This window comes from Natrix helvetica (genome assembly GCF_964273705.1).
Source record: "Natrix helvetica genome assembly, chromosome: 4".
In the NCBI taxonomy this organism is placed as follows: Eukaryota; Metazoa; Chordata; class Lepidosauria; order Squamata; family Natricidae; genus Natrix; species Natrix helvetica.
The window spans coordinates 94,364,933-94,385,526 of record NC_138550.1 but is presented as its reverse complement, the minus strand read 5'-3'; the positions used below and the strand labels follow the sequence as shown (position 1 = coordinate 94,385,526).

At 40.7% G+C, this 20,594-nt stretch overlaps 1 protein-coding gene across 1 annotated transcript in view; it reads right to left on the bottom strand.

Annotated features, from left to right (window-relative positions):
• Positions 1 to 975: 975 nt before the first annotated feature.
• The window catches only part of MYLK4 (myosin light chain kinase family member 4), a 118,816-nt gene continuing 99,197 nt past the window's right edge, over positions 976 to 20,594 (bottom strand). The window contains exons 9-15 of the mRNA XM_081951858.1: positions 19,965 to 20,106; positions 16,954 to 17,024; positions 15,668 to 15,796; positions 13,081 to 13,233; positions 11,559 to 11,637; positions 10,224 to 10,293; positions 976 to 1,875 (exon numbers count right to left, since the gene is read on the bottom strand). Coding sequence (XP_081807984.1) covers positions 10,261 to 10,293; positions 11,559 to 11,637; positions 13,081 to 13,233; positions 15,668 to 15,796; positions 16,954 to 17,024; positions 19,965 to 20,106 — 607 coding nt within the window. The 3' untranslated portion in view covers positions 976 to 1,875; positions 10,224 to 10,260. The remainder of the gene's footprint in view (positions 1,876 to 10,223; positions 10,294 to 11,558; positions 11,638 to 13,080; positions 13,234 to 15,667; positions 15,797 to 16,953; positions 17,025 to 19,964; positions 20,107 to 20,594) is intronic.

Here is a 20,594-nt window from a genome sequence, read left to right as displayed (position 1 = left end):
ACTGCAATTATACTGTACAACAACAACATTCCATAACTTTTGTCCATCAATCCCCCTCAAAAAAACCTCTGGTTTCAATTGTATATTAATCTTGAAAATCCGCTGAATCAGTGTATGGGTTTGGATCCAGAATTTTCTAGATTTTTTACACATCCACTAAACATAATAAAACATAAATTTGAAAGAAAGAAAGAAAGAAAGAAAGAAAGAAAGAAAGAAAGAAAGAAAAATAGAAAAACAGATGATAGATAGATAGATAGATAGATAGATAGATAGATAGATAGATAGATAGATAGATATCTCAACGGTACATATACTTATGGTACATCATTTTATAAAAAATCATTTTAAGATTATAACATAAGGTAAATTTCAAAACTTTCAGCAATGTATTTCCCCATCATTCCATTTGTGTATTACATCCAACATTTTTGCCCACTTTATCATAATTCTTTCATTTGTTTTCATCTGTTTCAAATGCCAATAAACACTTATATGTTTTACTAAGCTAATTTGGGTGCAGTTCTGTTTGAGACTCAGTCTTACCATGTCCAAAACTATAAATTCTTTTGTCTACTTGAACTCTTTCAAATAAGTGTAAATAAGAGAACCACTGACAAGTATATCCCTGTGCCACTAATTCTTCACTCCATTTAGTTTACAGTTCCCTTGACAAAATTCTTGTATAACTTATTGTGTTTTCCTATTATTTCTTGTCTGTAAAATGTTTCTTGTGTTGAGACCCACAAAGCTGTCTGCAGGCACAACCTGGGTTTGTAAGCTAATATAATGTTGAGATGATGGGTTGATCAGAGACATCCAGTGCATGCAACAATATGTCATATGCAGCATGATGTCATTTCACAAAGGATACAGATCATGTTCCTTCACTTGCATGATGACATCATGAAGCACAGGACATCTTTAATTCCCTTTGCCCACCCCACTCCACCCGACTCCTCCACCCCATCCCACAACCCTCTTTGCCAACACCCAGGGAGCTACAGCTGAGAGACAGCTTGTTGCCTAAGATTACCAGGGGAGTTTCTAGCTATTCACAGCTCCCATTTTAAACTCCCAATCCTTCGCTGCACCAGCTTTCAGAAACTAGGAGAACCCATTTGTTTTTAACCTATGACAATTTTAAATACGGTAGAAACATTCAAAGGCTATGAAGAAGATTCAAAATTCACTAGCAAATTCAAACAAAATGAAAGAAAAGTCTGCATTTGCGACCCATCCTTGCTAAATGCAACTTTTTCCAAAGTTCCCACTTTAAACAATATTAGAATATTATGTTAGCAGCAGGTATGGAGAAGACATTCCAGGGAACATCTTATCATGTCATTCATGCATGACAATAGCAGAGTCATTCTGTGTTTGCAGGGAAAAGAGAGACCACCTTCTCTGAACTATTACACATCACACATAATTTTACCCCATTATTTTCTAACAACACGTTTTTCAATGCAGTAGTTTTGAAAGCAGCCATCACAAAATCAAAGTCAACCTCTATTGCTGAGCTGAGCAGGAATCTGATCATCTCACCATACTTCCAAAGCTGAAACTTCTGGAAACACCAGAAATATCACGCTGATTGTAAGCCAAGATACCAATCTCAAGTACAAATCAGTACTGTCTTCAAATGGCACTCCTTCCTGGAAATACCAATTGACACTGAAGAGTGAAAGAAAGCAGGGGAATAAGAAAGTAGCTCAGCACTACTAGGATGTAAATCCTGCAGCTCAAGTGGTTGTTGGTCCACTTAGTAAAAACCTCAAGTTATCTTGGGGAGTAGGAGAGGAAGGTGAAGCCTCAGAACAACTCACTGTGTTTCCAAACATCACAAAAACAGTGATTACACAGCAGCTTCTCCTGCAAAAGAAACAGAATAAGGCACAGATTAAATCCACAATATATTCTTTCAAAAGCATCACAGCTGCATCCAAACGTTACACTGAATCATGGTTTAATGGTCTGTGATGGGCCCAGCCCTCTGGAATGACCTCCACCCCGATATTAGGACAATAACCGATCTCCGCTCCTTCCGCACGAAACTCAAGACCCACCTGTTCCAACTAGCCGGCCTGGCCTGAATTATAGCTATTCTAATCCCTCTGGATAATAAGGTTTGACTCTGGGTGTTTTAAGTGTTTTTAATTGCTTTTTGCTGTTTTTAATTAATTGATTATTTATTTATTTTTGTATATCTCCTCCTTGTTATTTATTTGTTATGTAGTAAATTGTACGCCGCCCCGAGTCCCTTGGTGGAGAGGGTGCGGCATATAAAATGGATAAATAAATAAATAAATAAATAAATAAATAAATAAATAAATAAATAAATAAATAAATAAATAAATAAATAATGTTGAATATTTACAGGATGTCTGCAGAGTGTGGTCAAAAAAGGTAAGATAGCAGTCATAACTATGATCGCTGTTAAGACCAGCACAAAGTATTTTGTAGACCAGGATAAGATCTGTTGATATTTTGGGCATTCCATGAACAGAGCTGATGGATCTGATAGGTGGCCATCTACTACTATACTTCACCCTCTACCATATTTGAGAGCAGCAGACTAGTTTGAGACTTAGCACAAATACTGTTGTACACTTCATCTTGTATTTTAATTTCTTATCTCACTCTCGGCTTCTCAGCATTTTCCAGAGAATCATTTTGCTCTCTGCTTCATGGCTGCTTCACTTCCGCTTCAATACATAGACTATAATCCCATTATTTGGAATTGGGAAGTGGAGCAGTGGGAGTGAAATACTGGAGCTCTAGTGGAAAACATTTTGTGACATCTGTGAGCCATCTCAGTTGTGGAAGAAAGACCAGTCAAAGTCTAAAATTGTAAGAAATGAAAATATCTTTCATGAAAAATTTCAGAAGATTTTCTCTCTCTCTTTGCTATTGAGTCAGTGTGGATTCCTAATGCTTACCTAGACAAGTTTCTGACATTTTATTGCCAAGATTTTCAGAAGTGGTTTGCTTTCCTAGGGCTGAGAGAGAGAGAGTGATTAGCCCAAGGCCAACCAAGTGGCTTTGTGCCAAGGTGGGACCAGAATCACCATCTCTCAGTCGATAGCCTGATGCCATACTTCAGTATCAAAATGGCTCTATAACAATCCATTTGGTGAATTGTATCATTGTGGCATGAGCCTTGGAGGCACAGTGGTTAGAGTGCAGTACTGCAGGGTATTTCTGCTGACTGCCAGCTGCCTGCAATTTGGCAGTTTGAATCTCACCAGGACCAAGGTTGACTCAATTCAATTCAATTCAATTTATTTGATTTGTTAGCCGCTCCCTCTCCACAAGGGACTCGGGGCGGCGTACAATAAATAAAAGCACATATATATATTACACGGAGGAGGTAACAACCATTACAATACATAAAATAATAATAATGAAATTAGAAATTAAAATACCCAGATTAAAATTACTGATTTAAAAAAGACTGTCAAGAGGAATAAGATGGAACTATGTTTGAGCCAGGCCAGATAATTGAAAAAGGTGGGTCAGCTTTCCATCCTTCCGAGGTGGGTAAAATGAGGACCTAAACTGTTGGGGACAATAAGCTGACTCTGTAAACAGCTTAAAGGGAGCTGTAAAGCACGGCAAAGTGGTATATAAGTCTAAGTGCTATTGCTATTGTAAAATACAAGGACAGATTGCTTTTTGTGTGAAACCCACTGTGCACATGGCAAGTTAGCTTAAGTCAGCGGTTCTCAAATAGTGGGGCGCGCCCCCCTGGGGGGGCGCGAGGCTCCGTAAAGGGGGGCGTGAAGGCTCCCTTTCCATCTGGGTGCAACGGCGGCGGCGTGGGCGAGGCATAATATATCCCACCTGGAAGTGGCAGCACTTCGGACTGTGGATTTTCATTGGAGCCGCGGGCTGGAGCTGTGCAAGAAGCCTGCTCGGGCGGGGGTGGGAGGGAGGGAAGCATGGCTGTCCCAGGCTTCCCTCCCTTCCCCCCCCCCCCAGCCCAAGCAGACTTTTTGCACAGCTCCAGCCCGCGGCTCTGATGAGTCTCTGAGCAGTCCCCAGCGCTGCCACTTCAAGCCGGGATATATTCTGCCATGCCCTCGGCGGCGTCTTTATGCAGGTAGCTCGCCTCCCCGCCAGCAGCTCCACCGCCAGCATTCCGTCTGGAAGCGGAAGCGCAACAGCCGCTGTTGGGGAAGGGACAAAGGGGCGGCGGTCGCCCGATCTTGCCACCGCCACCCCTTCGCCCTGGTAACGGCGACTGTTGTGCTGCTGCTTCCAGCTGGGATGCTGGAGGAGCTGCTGGCAGGGAGGGAGGGAAGAAAGGGAGGAGGGAGTAAGGATAGACAAGCAAGAGGGAAAGAGGAAAGAAGGCAAGCAGGCAGGAAGGAGGCAGAAGGAAGGAGGGAAGAATGGAACTGGAAGGGAGGCAGGGAAGGAGGGAAGGAGAAAGGAAGGATAGGAGGATAGGGAAAGAGGAAAGAAGGCAGGCAGGCAGGGGGAAAGAGGAAGGAGGGAACTGGAAGGGAGGCAGGAAGGAAGGGAAGGAGGAAGGGAGGGTGGAAGGAAGGATAGACAAGCAAGAGGGAAAGAGGAAAGAAGGCAAGCAGGCAGGAAGGAGGCAGAAGGAAGGAGGGAAGAATGGAACTGGAAGGGAGGCAGGGAAGGAGGGAAGGAGAAAGGAAGGATAGGAGGATAGGGAAAGAGGAAAGAAGGCAGGCAGGCAGGGGGAAAGAGGAAGGAGGGAACTGGAAGGGAGGCAGGAAGGAAGGGAAGGAGGAAGGGAGGGTGGAAGGAAGGATAGACAAGCAAGAGGGAAAGAGGAAAGAAGGCAAGCAGGCAGGAAGGAGGCAGAAGGAAGGAGGGAAGAATGGAACTGGAAGGGAGGCAGGGAAGGAGGGAGGGAGAAAGGAAGGATAGGAGGATAGGGAAAGAGGAAAGAAGGCAGGCAGGCAGGGGGAAAGAGGAAGGAGGGAACTGGAAGGGAGGCAGGAAGGAAGGGAAGGAGGAAGGGAGGGTGGAAGGAAGGATAGACAAGCAAGAGGGAAAGAGGAAAGAAGGCAAGCAGGCAGGAAGGAGGCAGAAGGAAGGAGGGAAGAATGGAACTGGAAGGGAGGCAGGGAAGGAGGGAGGGAGAAAGGAAGGATAGGAGGATAGGGAAAGAGGAAAGAAAGCAGGCAGGCAGGGGGAAAGAGGAAGGAGGGAACTGGAAGGGAGGCAGGAAGGAAGGGAAGGAGGAAGGGAGGGTGGAAGGAAGGATAGACAAGTAAGAGGGAAAGAGGAAAGAAAGCATGTGACTACGGTGGGAGACGAGGAAAGACCTGTGTGCTATGTTATGCAGAGGTGTACTTATAACAATTTTATAGACAAATTATACTATTTACAGTCGCGCGGGGGGTTGCGCGAAATGTTTTCTTCTTCCTAGGGGGGGCATGACAGAAAATAATTGAGAAGCACTGGCTTAAGTGCAAAGCAGACTACATGGTTATTTTCCTGACTAATAAAAGAATGTAAATTCCAATGTTGATTTGCCACAGTCCAGGAAAAACTGTTCTGACACCATTTAAAAAGGATCACGATCTGAATCACAATTTGACAGATAATTTCAGGGATTTCTTTTTCATATTGTTGCATGTTAGTTACCCATTTTGCTGACCAAAGAAATATCCCAAAATGAAAGGAAGTCTTGGCTTGATTCCTTTGGAGTGAGGGAGAATTTGAAACTGACAATATCCTGCACAAGCAGGCAAAAGGGAAGAACATTGTGAAACAGTGCTAAAGCCTGCATTGTTGGGTTTGGTCTGATCAAGCCTGCTGATTGTGATCTTTATCCTGGTTTAAGTACTGAAAACATCTTTGTACCTCTTTACACTAGCAATGCATGCAGGAGGTATTCCTGCAAGACAACAGATATATTATTTCACATCTGATTGCTAGAAAGAGACAATTCCACAGATATTTTTTCCTATCATTTGTTCTTCCTTTGTATAATTCGGTATAATACGGAGTGAGGGATATAGATTATCTACAGTATCCCTGCCATCATATTCTTGCTAGAAGTAATCCTTGATCCTTGACTGCTGGCTGCCTGCAATTTGGCAGTTTGAATCTCACCAGGCCCAAGGTTGACCCATCCTTCCGAAGTGGGTAAAATGAGGATATATGTGTTGGAGGAGAAGAGTGAAGGGAAACAGGACTTCTGCCTGGGTTAGAATCTGAGTGGTCAGAATTCAAAATTACATATAGAAATTCTCAGACTTATAAGAGGCAAAATGTTTGTATGGTTTTTCAGTAACAGGCACCCAGACATTCACTTTTGCTAAAAGCCAGTTGTTCTGACCTAAGCTTCACAAAATCACGAAGCAGACGCAACAGAACCCCTTTTATTCCCTATGGGAATGGCCATTCACCATCCACCTGTGCCTTTACTCCTGAGTTGGCTCTTGTTCCTTAACTGTTTACTTCTCCTGGCAGCTCTGCGCATGTGCACATTGGGAACAAGCTCTAGCTGTTTTTCTGCCTCACTGATCTCCGACTCCGAAGGCAGCTGATAACTGTTGGATGGCCCTGGCCCCATCTCTGCCTCCGATGCACACCTCTCATCAGAGCCTTCCCTACACTCCAGGACTGGCCCATGTTCCTCCCCAACCTCCTCATTGTCTGAGTCTGTCACCAGCTCTGCTGGCAGGCCACAATACCAATCACTTTCTTCAAGCTCCATCAATATTTCAAATATTGAAAAGATTGTGTTGGAAGGATGTATCCTCTGTCTTATTCCATTGATCGCAGCAGTTTCATCAGCCAAAAACCTGCATTTGATTTTATCCTATGTATTCTTTTAATAATAATACAATAATACAATAATACAATAATACAATAGTAGAGTTGGAAGGGACCTTGGAGGTCTTCTAGTCCAACCCCCTGCCTAGGCAGGAAACCCTATACCGTTTCAGACAAATAGCTATCCAACATCTTCTTAAAGACTTCCAGTGTTGGGGCATTCACAACTTCTGGAGGCAATCTGTTCCACTGATTAATTGTTCTCACTGTCAGGAAATTTCTCCTCAGTTCTAAGTTGCTTCTCTCCTTGATTAGTTTCCACCCATTGCTTCTTGTTCTACCCTCAGGTGCTTTGGAGAATAGTTTGACTCCCTCTTCTTTGTGGCAACCTCTGAGATATTGGAATAATGCTATTATGTCTCCCCTAGTCCTTCTTTCTCTTAAGCTAAACATACCCAGTTCCTGCAACCGTTCTTCATATGTTTTAGCCTCCAGTCCCCTAATCATCTTTGTTGCTCTTCTCTGCTTTCTCTTACAAAGAAGCCTAGTTCTAAAATGTCCTCTGAGACTGTTGTGATGGTCTTTTAAAAACTATGAATGAATTAGCAGTCAACATCACCAAGCAAAACAAAAGAGACATTGAGTACATATTATGTTACAACATTTCTGTTTAATTTTGCTCTCTGCCTGCCAAGAGACCTGTGTGTTCTGCCTAATGCTGGAATCAGATCTGAGGAACTGCTAGTTTTTGCATTTCCCCCCTAAAACACATGCAAGCGAGTTACTATTGTTTCTTTGTTCCAATACTTCTGTGTGTGATCTGAAATCTCTTTTGCACTCTTTACAATCTAACCTAAACTAGATTATACCTAATTAAATCAGAGTAATACGCTTTGGCCTATTCATCATGGAACTCAGCAGTTAACAACAAGCTTCAATGTTTTACTTGCCCCAGGAGATACTTTTAACCTCTGGTGTCACTTGGCTTTTCAGTATAAGAAAACGCTTTTATATGATTCTTACAGTTGTTTCGGGTGTAATTCGTGTTTGGGATCAGGATTGAAATGAGCTACTTCACTAAGCTAAGCTGCATTTAAATAAAACAGCATTGCGCGGCTAGAGACTATTGTCTCAGCCTTCCAGCCACAATATGCATTTGCAAAGATGGTTTTATCTGAAGGAACCTAAACCTATGATTCCCACACACCCCAAAGAAAATATGGCATAGTGTCCAAATAGGAGAGAAATAGAGAGGAACCCCTCCCTCCCCATAAACATAGTGATCCTCAACAACAGCTAAGAAGGAAAGCCTCGCCAACCGTCTTCTGCTTCAGCTGGAGTGTCTTGCATGACTTAGGTAAACCATGGATTCTTCTTCATTTCAGTTAGTTCCATTCAAGCAGCACCAAAGATCAAGGGACGGTAAAAATTAGAATTCTTTGCCTTATCCCTGTCTGGATCAAGCAATCATGGTTCTTCCCACAATTTTGACTCCTTACATGTCTGAAGCGGTTAGGGACAATGTGGTTTTGGTGGCTTAGACATAGAAACATGCAGCACAATTTACGGGAACCCACTGTGAACGAGGAGCCTTGAAACTCTGCAGAGGCGTCTTTGCAACGCAATACTTGAATGACAAACCACTCAATTACATTCGTAGTTCCACAGGGCGGATTCATATTACCACATGGCCTGTTCAGAATTAGCCCTCTAAATGAAAAGTGGCTTGTCTCCTTTTTTTTCTATCTCGTAGTTAATATCCAAGGTGTTTAAAAACAATAGTGGTTGTGATAAAGCAGGGATTCTCAGCCTTTGCAAATTCAGAACTGTGCCCTTAAACTAGTTCTGAGATGTTTTAAATATTTTTGCTGAGATGCTTTAAATATAAAATATTTTTTTATTATTAATTTAACAAACATTTGGTTTTTTTTTTAAAAAAAAACAGACACTTTGCCTCTCTGCTGTCCTTCATCTGTACTGGAACTGCAGTTCCACAAATTTCCAGCCAGAGGTCCATCAACCACACTGGCTGGGAATTCTGGGAGCTATGGTCCCAAAGTTTCTTGGCGGTGGAGAGCCACTAATGCAGTGGTTCTCAACCTTCCCAATGCCGTGACCCTTTAATACAGTTCCTCATGGTGTGGTGACCCCCAACCATAAAATTGGTGTCTCGGTTCCTAAGACCATCAAAAATATGGTCTTAGGTGACCCTTGTGAAAGGGTCATTCGACCCCCAAAGGGGTCCCGACCCACAGGTTGAGAACCACTGCACTAATGGAATCTCTGATAATGGAAAGGGGAAAAAATTCTCATAGGGAAGTCATTCAAATTTAAGCTCATTATTTTAGACATGGACTAATTGGCTTTATCACTTTGAGTCTGGGGCAGTGGTGGGATTCAAATAATTTAACAACCGGTTCTCTGCCCTAATGATTTCTTCCAACAACCAGTTCACCAAACTGCTCAGAAAGTTAACAACCGGTTCTCCCAAAGTGGTGCGAACTGGCTGAATCCCACCACTGGTCTGGGAATAGTCTTTTTGAGAGAGATTGCATCACAATCACATATATAGGGATAAGGCTATTTTAAAGCTTACACTACAAACACTAGATAACTTTACTGTTTCAAAGTTTAAAAAAAAATCCCACCTACTGGTTATAGAGACGATTCAGCAAGACAAAATTGGCTTAATATACAGTGTTGCGGGGTAACACAAAAGGAGAATGCAATCATGGCCAAATAATACAGATTCCAAAGAACTTAAACTTTTCTTGAACAGTAAGATTTGAGACCTTAGGATTTCTATAGTATTCCTGAAAATAGGTGGGCCATATCTACTGAGATCTCAAATTGCTAAGCAGGATTTCCTGAAATTACAGTGTAGGTTTTCAGTCTCCAGTCCAGCCCACAATCCACAAGTAGTTAGGGACACGCAAAAAAAAAAAAGATGTATATAAAAGTCCCACAGATTTGTACATATGCTTATATATTATATCATTCAACTTGTGGCAATATTTGGTACAAATTTCACCCCTGCCCTTTTGCAGAATTTATGTGCCTTTTCTTGTAACTAACCCTCATTGCGTTCCATGGGTCTTGTTTGTAAACATACATATTTGTATGCACAACCCTAACCTTAGCATCACTGATCATTTAGCAATGTTAAGAGAAGGCACGATCCCTTGCCGTGTCCTTCTGGTATTTACGGAAAGCCAGTGCGCACGCGGAGCGTGGGAAAATGACGCTGGATAATTGCAGTTAGTGGATTCAGTTTGCAACTGCTCATTACATAGTTCTAATGTTTCTTTTGGCCACTGCGATGGCAGGAAGAAATTGCTCAGATTTACCATGTTGCAATAACTGGCAGTGGGAGTATCTGAGATGACCTCCACATGGTGGCCACAAAATGGGCTTTTGCCAGTAACACATACATAGATACATATAAACTTAATACCAACCTTTCAGTTCTGAGAGATGTTATGGAACCACAGGTGCTTAAGATGAAGAAGAACATTTCTTCTTCTTCTTCTACAAGAGCAAGAAGGATAAAATAAATCATAAGACCTGTCATATAATAATAATATATTTCAAACAACAATTGTCAGTGGGTTCTTATTGGTTTGGCTAAGCTGAGAAAATGCAAATCAGATAATAGAGTTGGTGTATCTATTGAGGCACTGACTATCTTTACATAGTGAGAAATTGATATGTTTGTCTCTACTCACTATACAGTTAATATCTGAAAGAGATAGGGAGATCAGATGGATGTGAGTTTTTGCAAATGCATGAATATCTCAGTCCTTCCTCTTTAACAAAAAGAAGTGATCAGCTAGCCAAGGAATTAGCACGCAAATGGCATTTCTAGAGTAGTACAGGCAAGATTGAGAAGTATATAAGAGGTCTGAAATGGTATAGGGCCGGGATGGCGAACCTGTGGCACGTGTGGCCAAAGTGGCACGCAAAGCCATGTCAACCAGCATGCGCGGCCTTGCCTATTTGTCTTCCGAGTTTATGGCGTGCATGCACATGCGACGATCAGCTGTCATTCGCACACACGGCAGTGCCGAAAACCGGCCTGTGCATGTGTGTCGGCCAGCTGATTGTCAGGTGCGCATACTCACCAGAACCTGGAAGTTTGGCTTTTCTGGAGCGCAATCCCTTTGTGTGTGCGGCAGTCCCGAAAACCGATGTGCTCATGCACGCCGGCCAGCTGATCATCAGGCATGCATGTGCACTAAAACCTGGAAGTTCGGCTTTTCTGGAGCATGCCCCTGACAAGCGCGCATGTACAACATTTCCATGCAACCTTTTTAGCACTTGGTGCTGAAAAGGTTCACCATCACTGGTATAGGGTTTCCTGCTTGTGCAGGGGGTTGGACTAGAAGATCTCCAAGGTCCCTTCCAACTCTGTTATTCCATTACAGGCAAGATAACTAACCAAATGATCTAACCTTACGACCAGGGCTACATTCATATTTCAAGTTACTTACCTGCATGTACCTGCAAGTACTGTATGAACATATTTTGCAAGAAATTGCACACAATCATAATTTATGGGATAATAGTGAATTATAATAACAAAGACAATAACTTAATTTTAGTGTGGACCTGACAGTGAATATCTTACATAGCATCTCCCACATATCCACAACCCCGCTGCAATAATCTGGTCATCAAATAGTAGAAATGAATAGGAGACAAATGTATGGTGATCTGCCTAATTAATAAGCGCTTCTTCATACAGAGAGATTAAGAGATAAAAGCAAATAACAATTTTGATCAGATCTACATACCTTCGCTTCCAGTTTGCAATGGAGTGTTTGGTTGGACAACCAAGGATGTTTTAAAGCTGCACCTGCACTTATTCTCCAGCTAAACAGAAAAGAACAAGATTGTCATGTGTTATATATACAGGAATGTTGAAATACTTAAGTCTGATATTTGCTTATGTGTTGGTGTTTTAAGGTAATAGAAGTAACAGCAACAGGCAGCTTTAACTTGAGATTTGAATATGAAAAAAAAGCAAAGCATATTTTCAGAAATTGTGTTCTTAAGTTTATCTCTTATGGCAAACATATAGGTTCATTATGTAAGTTCTTCATTAGTAAGCTGGCAAATTTCATTCTGGATGTAATTTAGTTCATCTAGGCCAGGTGGTAGCTCGCAGGTTGGATTCGGCTCGCACAGGCTGCACCCACCCCAGCTCTACAAAGGCAAAAAAACATCGCGATACAGCCCGCGATGCGAGTGGATTTGGCACCCCTGATCTAACCTAATTTTCATCCATGGAAATGGCGTCATCTTCTGGCACCTACACCTGGCATCTACAACCACAATTGGGACCAGAATTTTCATTGCTAAGACAGACAGTTGTTAAATGAGACATGCCTAACGTCGCAACCTTTTTCCAAAATGAATTACAAAGTCAGTTTCCCCTTCCTGACTTTGCTTGTCAGAAGTCAGCTAGGAAGATGGCAGATCGCAATCACATAACCTCAGGATGCTGTAATCATTATAAATTCATGGCTTGGATTTTGATCCAAAACTCTGGGAATGCTGCGATACTTGCAAGTCTGAGAATCAGTGGTAAGTCACTTTTTTTCAGTGCCGTTATAACTTCAAATGGGCACTAAGCAAATGATTATAAGTTAAGGACTACTTAATCCTAATGAGTGATTTGTGCAATTTCTTTTCCTTAGAACTTGGCAGCTTTTATGGTGTTCCTATTCTTCCTCTTTGGGCAATTCAGTCATCATCAACATCACTGACAGATAGATGACAGACTCGATGAGGTAACCGGAACAACGTTTATTGAAGAAGAACAGCACACAAGGTAACTAGAGCACACTTTGCTCTGATTGACAACTATTTATATGGGAACTGTCAAGCAGAGCAGCCAATAAGAACAATGTAAAAAGCCCAACCAGGCGCGTCTTAGTCAATAGGAGTGAGCCTTTGGTTGCCGGGCTATCAGTCGTAAGTCAAGGACTTGCAGCTGGTCGTAAGTCAAGGACTTAAGACCGGTTGCAAGTCAAGGACCTTATAATTAACATGGTTCAGGTTTATTAATAAAAAAAACAACTTAGTAACATTATGTAACTAGTATTTAACAATTAATATATGCCTTATCCTAAATAACCTCTTAATAAAACGCAAAGAGTTTTCATTTTTGGCATTTCATGAATTTGTTTTATTTCTTATTCATTTTAGTAGTCTTAATATAACCCTGTCAAACATGATTATTATTTTTGTGTATTTCCAATGGAACTGACCAGACAACATATTAAAAACAAAACATTACAGATGTGCAATTACCATTTTTCTTTGATAAGAAGCTTAGAGATGAAATCTTTGGCTTCTTCAGACACATTTTTAAATTCTTCATCCTCAAAGTCCCACCTACAAGCCAGGATATTGTTCAAAGTCTCATTATCATCATCACCCAGAAAAGGAGATAATCCAGTAATCCTATAAAAAGAAGAAACAGTCTTCATTAAGCATAACCTAACATTTCTGAAGAGACATGGTGGGTCAGTGGCTAAGACTTGCCGATCAGAAAGGTTTGCAGTTCGGTGATTTGAATCCCTAGCACCGTGTAACCGAATGAGCTCCCGTTACTTGTCCCAGCTTTTGCCAACCAAGCAGTTTGAAAGTATGTACAAATGCAAGTAGAAAAATAGGAACCACCTTTGGTGGGAAGGTAACAACGTTCCGTGTGCCTTCAGCATTTAGTCAGGCAGGCCACATGACCACGGAGACGTCTTTGGACAGTGCTGGCTCTTCGGCTTTGAAACGGAGATGAACACCACCCCCTAGAGTCAGGAACAACTAGCACATATGTGTGAGGGGAACATTTACCTAACATTTCTGAACCACTCATCTCCCTCAGAGAGGGATTCTGGACGGTGTTCAATAAAAATGTTAAAATATAAGAACAGTATATAAGAATTTTATTTTTTAGATAAATAGAATCTAAAAGGAAGCAAGGTTGATTGAACTCTGTTAAAAAAAGTAGTTAAAAGTTGAATGGAGTTCTCTAAGAATACCATCCAGCCCCACAGCTGCACGCTTTTCTGGGTTCCCCACATGAGGTTTAACCCCTTTTCAGAAGGCCAGGAGATGGTGGCCTGCCTCACCTCTGTGGCAGTGTGAACATTCCACAAGGAGGGGACAACAGCAGAGAAGGTTGTCTTCCTGGACCCTGCCACTTGCGATTCTTTAATTGACATGGTCTGCAACATACTTTCTTTGCATGACATTGTTTTGTTGACTACCCATGGCATTAGCAGGAGTCTTCTCCAACACCAACTTTCAAAAGCATAATTCTGTATTGCTTCTACTTTAACTTTTTTTGCTTCTATAAAGTGTCACAGGGAATGGGATAGCTTGCATGATTATGGTCTTTATAGATATAGACACACCATAGCATCTGAATTTGTTTTCCAAGGTCTTCATTCCTATTCTATGAAATGCTAATTTGCAGTATATTTCTTTATTATTGATTTATTTTACGGTGGATCGTAGATCTCAGAAAGTCATAATCTATCACCATATTTTCATTTTAACTCCAACCGCCTGCTGTATCTGTTGCTATTAGTTTGTTCTTCTTTCTATTTAATATTTGTACTTTTTTTTCATTGTGCCTTCCTTTCACTAGAGGTTGCAGATATTTTGCATTTTCAGCTGTCACAGTAAAGTCATCAGCATAGCACTAAAGACTTTGATTTTAGCATTCCGGGCTTCATCATCAGCCAATTTTTTTGCTCTTTCCAATCAAGCTTCATATGCTAAAATCTTTGTAAATTATTTCATGATATTTGAGTTAGTCCAAGAAGTCCGTCAAGGTTTTTTAAAAAACACAAAAAGAAATACCTAAGGATATTCCAGATGGGAAGTCTATGTTATCAATCACAAAGTATTATGCCATCATTTTTTTCTACCCAACAGATTCTCTAGTATATGGAATAATAGAAGATGTTCTCAGAAAATGTGATTCTTTTGGAACATCTTACCTTCCCTGCTGGAGTGAGGTCAGCTCTAACCCTCCTTATCTTCCATAACAGCTTAAAATCCTGGCTTTGTCAGTTCACTCGGGGCTCCAACAGAAGAGTTTCATATTGGGGGTGGTTGATTAACAACAGATCCCACCCTCTTTCCTTCTCATCATACTCCCTCCCTCCCCATCTTTTTAGTTAGCTTCATTTTTTTTGTACGGGGTGGGCTTCAAAAATTTTAGCTCTGCTCAGTTGCTGGGTGGGTGTGGCCATGGTGGACTGGTCAGCTTCCTGTGTTTTCGCCCTCCCTGGGATCCAGAGGCTTTTCTTGAGCTTCCAGGAGGGTGAAAACGGCCTCTCCCGGGCTCCGGAAGTCCTCCAGAGGCCAGAGATGGACCTGTTTCCAGCCTTCCAGAACTTCCAGGAGGCCCAGTTTTTGCCCACCCCGAGCCTCTGCATGGGCCCTGTACTTACCTGGCCTCCCAAATGGGCCATGTGGGGGACTCCTGGGAGGGGCGCGGCAGGGTGGGTGGAGTGGGGCAGGGTGGGCGGCGCCAGCCAGGGATGGGATTTGCGGGTTCTCCGAACTGGGCAGATTCTTAGCTAGAGGTTCTCCCAAACCCGTGCAAACCTGCAGCAGCCCACCTCTGGTATTGTACTTAAATACTACAGTAAATGGTACAGTACTTATTTGATTTTATAGTGTTCCATCTTTTAACATTGTAAGCTGCCGAGAGTTACAGTATGATAAGATGGGTGGCTAATAAATTTTAAAAATGAAGAAAGAAAATGGCCATTATCATTATCTGTCCTCATCCAATAAAATTCCATGACCCAATAAAATTATGCAATAAAATTTTACAATGAAAAATTCACAATCATAATATTTCGACCCTAGTTCAACTTACAACATGTAGGCCATGACACCAATACTCCACATATCAGTAGGAAAAGAAACAAAATCATAGTTCACAACTTCAGGAGCAAGAAATTCTGGGGTGCCAAAGTTGACCTTAAGTTTTTCCCTTGGTTTGTATCTAAGAAACAAAACGGAAAAAAATATATGTGGGAAACAGTAGCAGCAAATGTGGCCTTTATAGCATATGATAATAATTCAACAGTTTTCCTAGCTAGCCATTCTAATTTTCCAAGTAAGGGACAGCAAGGTGGAGAAGATTTGTTTAGGGTTTTAATGATCTAAGGAGAATATGATCAGGTTATTTATCAGGGTTTTTTTTAATTGATGGGAGAAGTTAGAGCAGTGGTTCTCAACCTTCCCAATGCCGCGACCCTTTAATACAGTTTTTCATGTTGTGGTGACCCCCAACCATAAAATTGGTGTCTCGGTCCCTAAGACCATCAAAAATATGTGTTTTCCAATGCTCTTAGGCGACCCCTGTGAAAGGATCGTTCGACCCCCAAAGGGGTCCTGACCCACAGGTTGAGAACCACTGAGTTAGAGGGAAGAGACCATGATTGATAGTACCAAAGATAGCTGAGAAATCCAGGAGGGACAAAATGGTTGCATAATTGTTGCATCCCTCCTGAAGTCATGAACAAATGTGATCAATGTTATTTCAGTGCTGTGCCCTGTCCTGAACCCAGGTTGAAAAGGTCCAGAAAATTCGCTTCATCCTGGGTTCTTTGTAACTTGGAGCCAAACACGTTCTCAATAACCTTCCCTAAGGGAGAAGGTTGAAGACTGGATGAACATTCTCGAATACTATTTGGGTCTAAGGGATGGCCTCTTAAAAAGGGCTTAAGATTTAACTTGTGATGTTAAATAAGTGCCACTTGAAAGTGCTGAAGGCTTTCAGAATGAAAGGCTCTGACTTTTACCCATGATTTTGGCCTCATTAGAACATCTCTCACTGTTTATTGTATCAGCCCCCTTTCCACTTCAATAACAACAGCTAATTATTTGAATTGATTTGATTATTGAATCAAATTGAATTTAATTTAATTGATTAAAAAAATGACGGAAGAAATAGCATACAGAACTTTTCTATGAAAATTTCAAGCCCCTGAAGTATCTAAACTAGAGCAATGTTATCCAAGGTCAACCCTCTTCTAATAAACTAATGACAGTTCACTTCTAATTTAATCTTGTTTATCCCAAAAACAGGACATCAAACTGAAATGTCACCAGTTGAGAAAAACGAGAACTGCCGACTATTGGATTAAAACAACATACCTTCTTGCCAGCCCAAAGTCAATAATCTTTATTTGATACTCATCTCGATTCACACACAAGATATTCTCAGGCTGTCAGAAGAAAAGAAAAAAAAGGGGACATTTGTGAGAAATGCTGAAAGAAATGCTCTGGGATCAGTGTTAAAAATACACCCGAGCATAAAAATACACATCTGGGTGCTTGTGTTTTATAGCAGGTTAGGTTCTGTGGATACATCAAACTATAATCATGTGGTATCTGAGGCTGGGAACACTCCACCAGGGCAGCATTTCCCTTGTGGTGGCCTTTCTGTTTGACAGAATACAGAAATTTGAGATAAAGAATTCATTAGTGAGCTTTCAGAAAGGAAATGAAAGCACTCTGGGCTGGTTTCAGGAAGTCAGGGACTGTAATTTGCAGCCCATTGTGTGCTGATATCGGGACATTTCAGAAAACATTGCTTTAATACTTTGCTGTGTAGTTGAACTTCTTAGTTTATTCTTCAACAAGCCAATATCTGACTGATTAACACCAGGCAAATTTGTGAACTGTACAGAAATTAACTATTAACTAATATAGGGTGATAAAAAGCTATTGTAGGTAAACAACTAAATTATTTAAATGCTAGTTTCATTGGTTCTGCTTCCTAGATTAATGATGGAGTCAAACTTTCAGATGTAACTTACAAGTTTAGCTAAACATCAGTTTCCTTTGTGATGTCAGCCTTCAAACAATCTCCCTTGCACTCCCTTCCCCCAATTTTACAAATAGTTAACTCCAGATCTGAAACCAGTTCCAGTCTGGATGTGGGACACAGTTGGGAAAGTGGAGATTGCTGCGCTTCCCGATTCAGAATATAAATATTTAAAGAAAAATAAATCATGAACATCTATGTGATAGAAATATTTCAAGGTAAATTGTATCTGATTTGGGCTAAATCCCCAAACCAGAAAAAATACAGAATTAATCAGATTTCCATTCAGTTAGTCTCATAAAATGAAATATTCCAACATCTGATAAAAATACATAGAGGTAATGTAACAAATTGGTATTCTATTCAGTAAATTGGCAATTAAAAACTACTTTATCCAATGAAATAAGTATCAACAAAAAGGAAAAATTGATATTTTCTCTCTTTGAATCCAGACTTAGTGGTTTTTGCAACAGAGGTTTGGCATGAACAAAAATTAGATTTTCCTTTGGCCAGAGGCTACTGAGTTTTTCCTAATGGTTTTAGTGTTATAGAACTGAAAACAGAGTGACGTTCAAGTAACGTAATATGCATTCACTCTCACCAGATTTTTCAATTATTTGGGATCACATTCAGTAAGCTAAGTAGCCAAATACATGGCTGTAGTTTAGAGACAACCAAAGGGCTGGATTCCTAAATAAATAAACATATAGAATGCAACAAGGCTCAATAGCTGCTCTTCATAGAGGAAGACAAGTTCAGGGCAGTTCTTGATTCAATGGAGAGTACGCTTTGACATCTACTACATCAAATGTATGCCTCTTAAATTCTCATTATTTATAAAAAGGTGATAGAACTTCTGCCTGATACCATCATCAATAGTAGAAGTCCCCAAATTTTCTCTTCAAGGATTTGAAATGTCATTAGAGCCATCATTAAAAAGGCAGAACAAAGAATGTTCTTGAATCAACTCAGGAAGTTCAAGTTCAGACTGCCCCAAGAAATGTTGATACAGTTCTACAGAATGATTGAGTCAGTCATTTATATTTCTGTAACTGTCTGGTACAGCAACCAAACAGGACAAGTACAGGCTTCAACGAAGAGTTTGGACTGTAGAAAAAATGTTGCAAACATCCTGACTTCCATAGAAAACCTGTATATTGAACAGGTCAGAAGAAGGACTGAGAAAATGAGTCACAGTGGCACAGTGGTTAGAGTGCAGTACTAAAGGCTACTTTTGCTCTCTGCCGGCTGCCTGCAATTTGGCAGTTCAAATCTCACCAGGCTCAAGGTTGACTCAGCCTTCCATCCTTTTGAGGTTGGTAAAACGAGGACTAAAATTGTTTTGGACAATATGCTGACTCTGTAAACCACTTAGAGAGGGTTGTAAAGCACTGTAAAGCGGTATATAAGTCTAAGTGCTATTGCTATTGCTACTGACCCCATACATCTTGAACATAAACTGTTTCAACTCCTCCCCTCAAGATACCACTATAGGGTATTGTATGCCAAAACAACTAGACACAGGATAGTTTTTTCCCTTGTATCATCACTCTGCTGAAACCCTTATTCTCACAGTACCGTCTTACCCATGTTGTATTATTATTATCCTTCTCAATGTCTTTACCACCCCTCTTATTGGTATCATTATTATCATTATTATTACTCTGTTGCTTTGCATGTGCACTGAGAACTTCTGCACCAGAGACAAAATCCTCGTGTGTTCCTTGGCCACACTTGGCCAAATAAAGTATTCTTTTCTATATCCATTCACTTAATTGCTTGCCTTAAGAGTTTAGGATATAAAGGAATAATTATTTCCTTAATATTAATGACTATCCCTTTTCTGTCCTGAGAGCTACCATATCAAGAAATGAAGGAATACTACAGAGCAGAGAGGAGATCCAAGTTCCCTAGCATTTGAATGTCACTCTGCTTTTCAAGACCACGGCATGCAGGAAGGCAGTGTACTACAATCAAAGCAAATAGGAAACAGAAAAGCTGTTCCCCAGTGCAATTGATCTTACAAGAGGATGGGTCATTTTAGTTGCTTTCTTTTGGCACTTGGATCCTCTTCTGATTCATTGAAATGTGGTGGATTACTGCTAAAAACAATAGTCCTCAACCTGAGTAGATGTTCTACCCATTGCCTACAAGGTCTAAGGAGAATCTGGGTTCTTACTTCTATCCCCATTCCTAATATGAAAGTTAAGTCTATTCGTGATATTCAGAACTTCAAATCAAAAAGGGCCATTAACTGCAGTCATAATATTGAGTTTTAAGATGTTCAGTCTAGTATATACATTTGTTTTGCATAAGAAGTATAATAAATGCACAGAACCTTCAAGTCCAAATGGAGAATATACATTTGATGCATGTACTGAATCCCTTCACAGATTTGCTTTATGAATAAGATGGCATCCATCTCTGTCAAGTTGGAGTTCTCATCAAGAATCCGATCAAACAGTTCTCCTCCTTCCACACTGAAAAGAGAGACAGATAGACTTAATTGGTTAGTCAATGTGCTCAACATTTCACACATTCAAGAACAATATTCTCCAACCTGGCAAGGTCCACATGTCCATACAATCTAGGACTATAAAGAAAACTACAATTGAGGAAGGCTGGTCAGAAATGTGTGCTTCCCATGTGACTATGTACATGTACATTCTCATGTGACTATGTACATAGGCCCTCATATATTGGATTGTGTACAAAACAAACAAACTACAACAAACCATTCAGGACTTGGTTATTACATGATTTAGAATACAGTATTTGATAGCAATTCCCAAAAAAAAGTGTCAGCAGCCTTATGTTTTTTGAAGGTGAAGAACATCAAGAGGTGAATGTCAAGAGATTTGTCATAGATATACATACGGTTTTCAGTGAGTAAACAATTACTGTAAACCATGGAGCTACAAAAATCTAAGTATAGCGTTTATGAGGCCTACATTAGTATTCTTCAGGC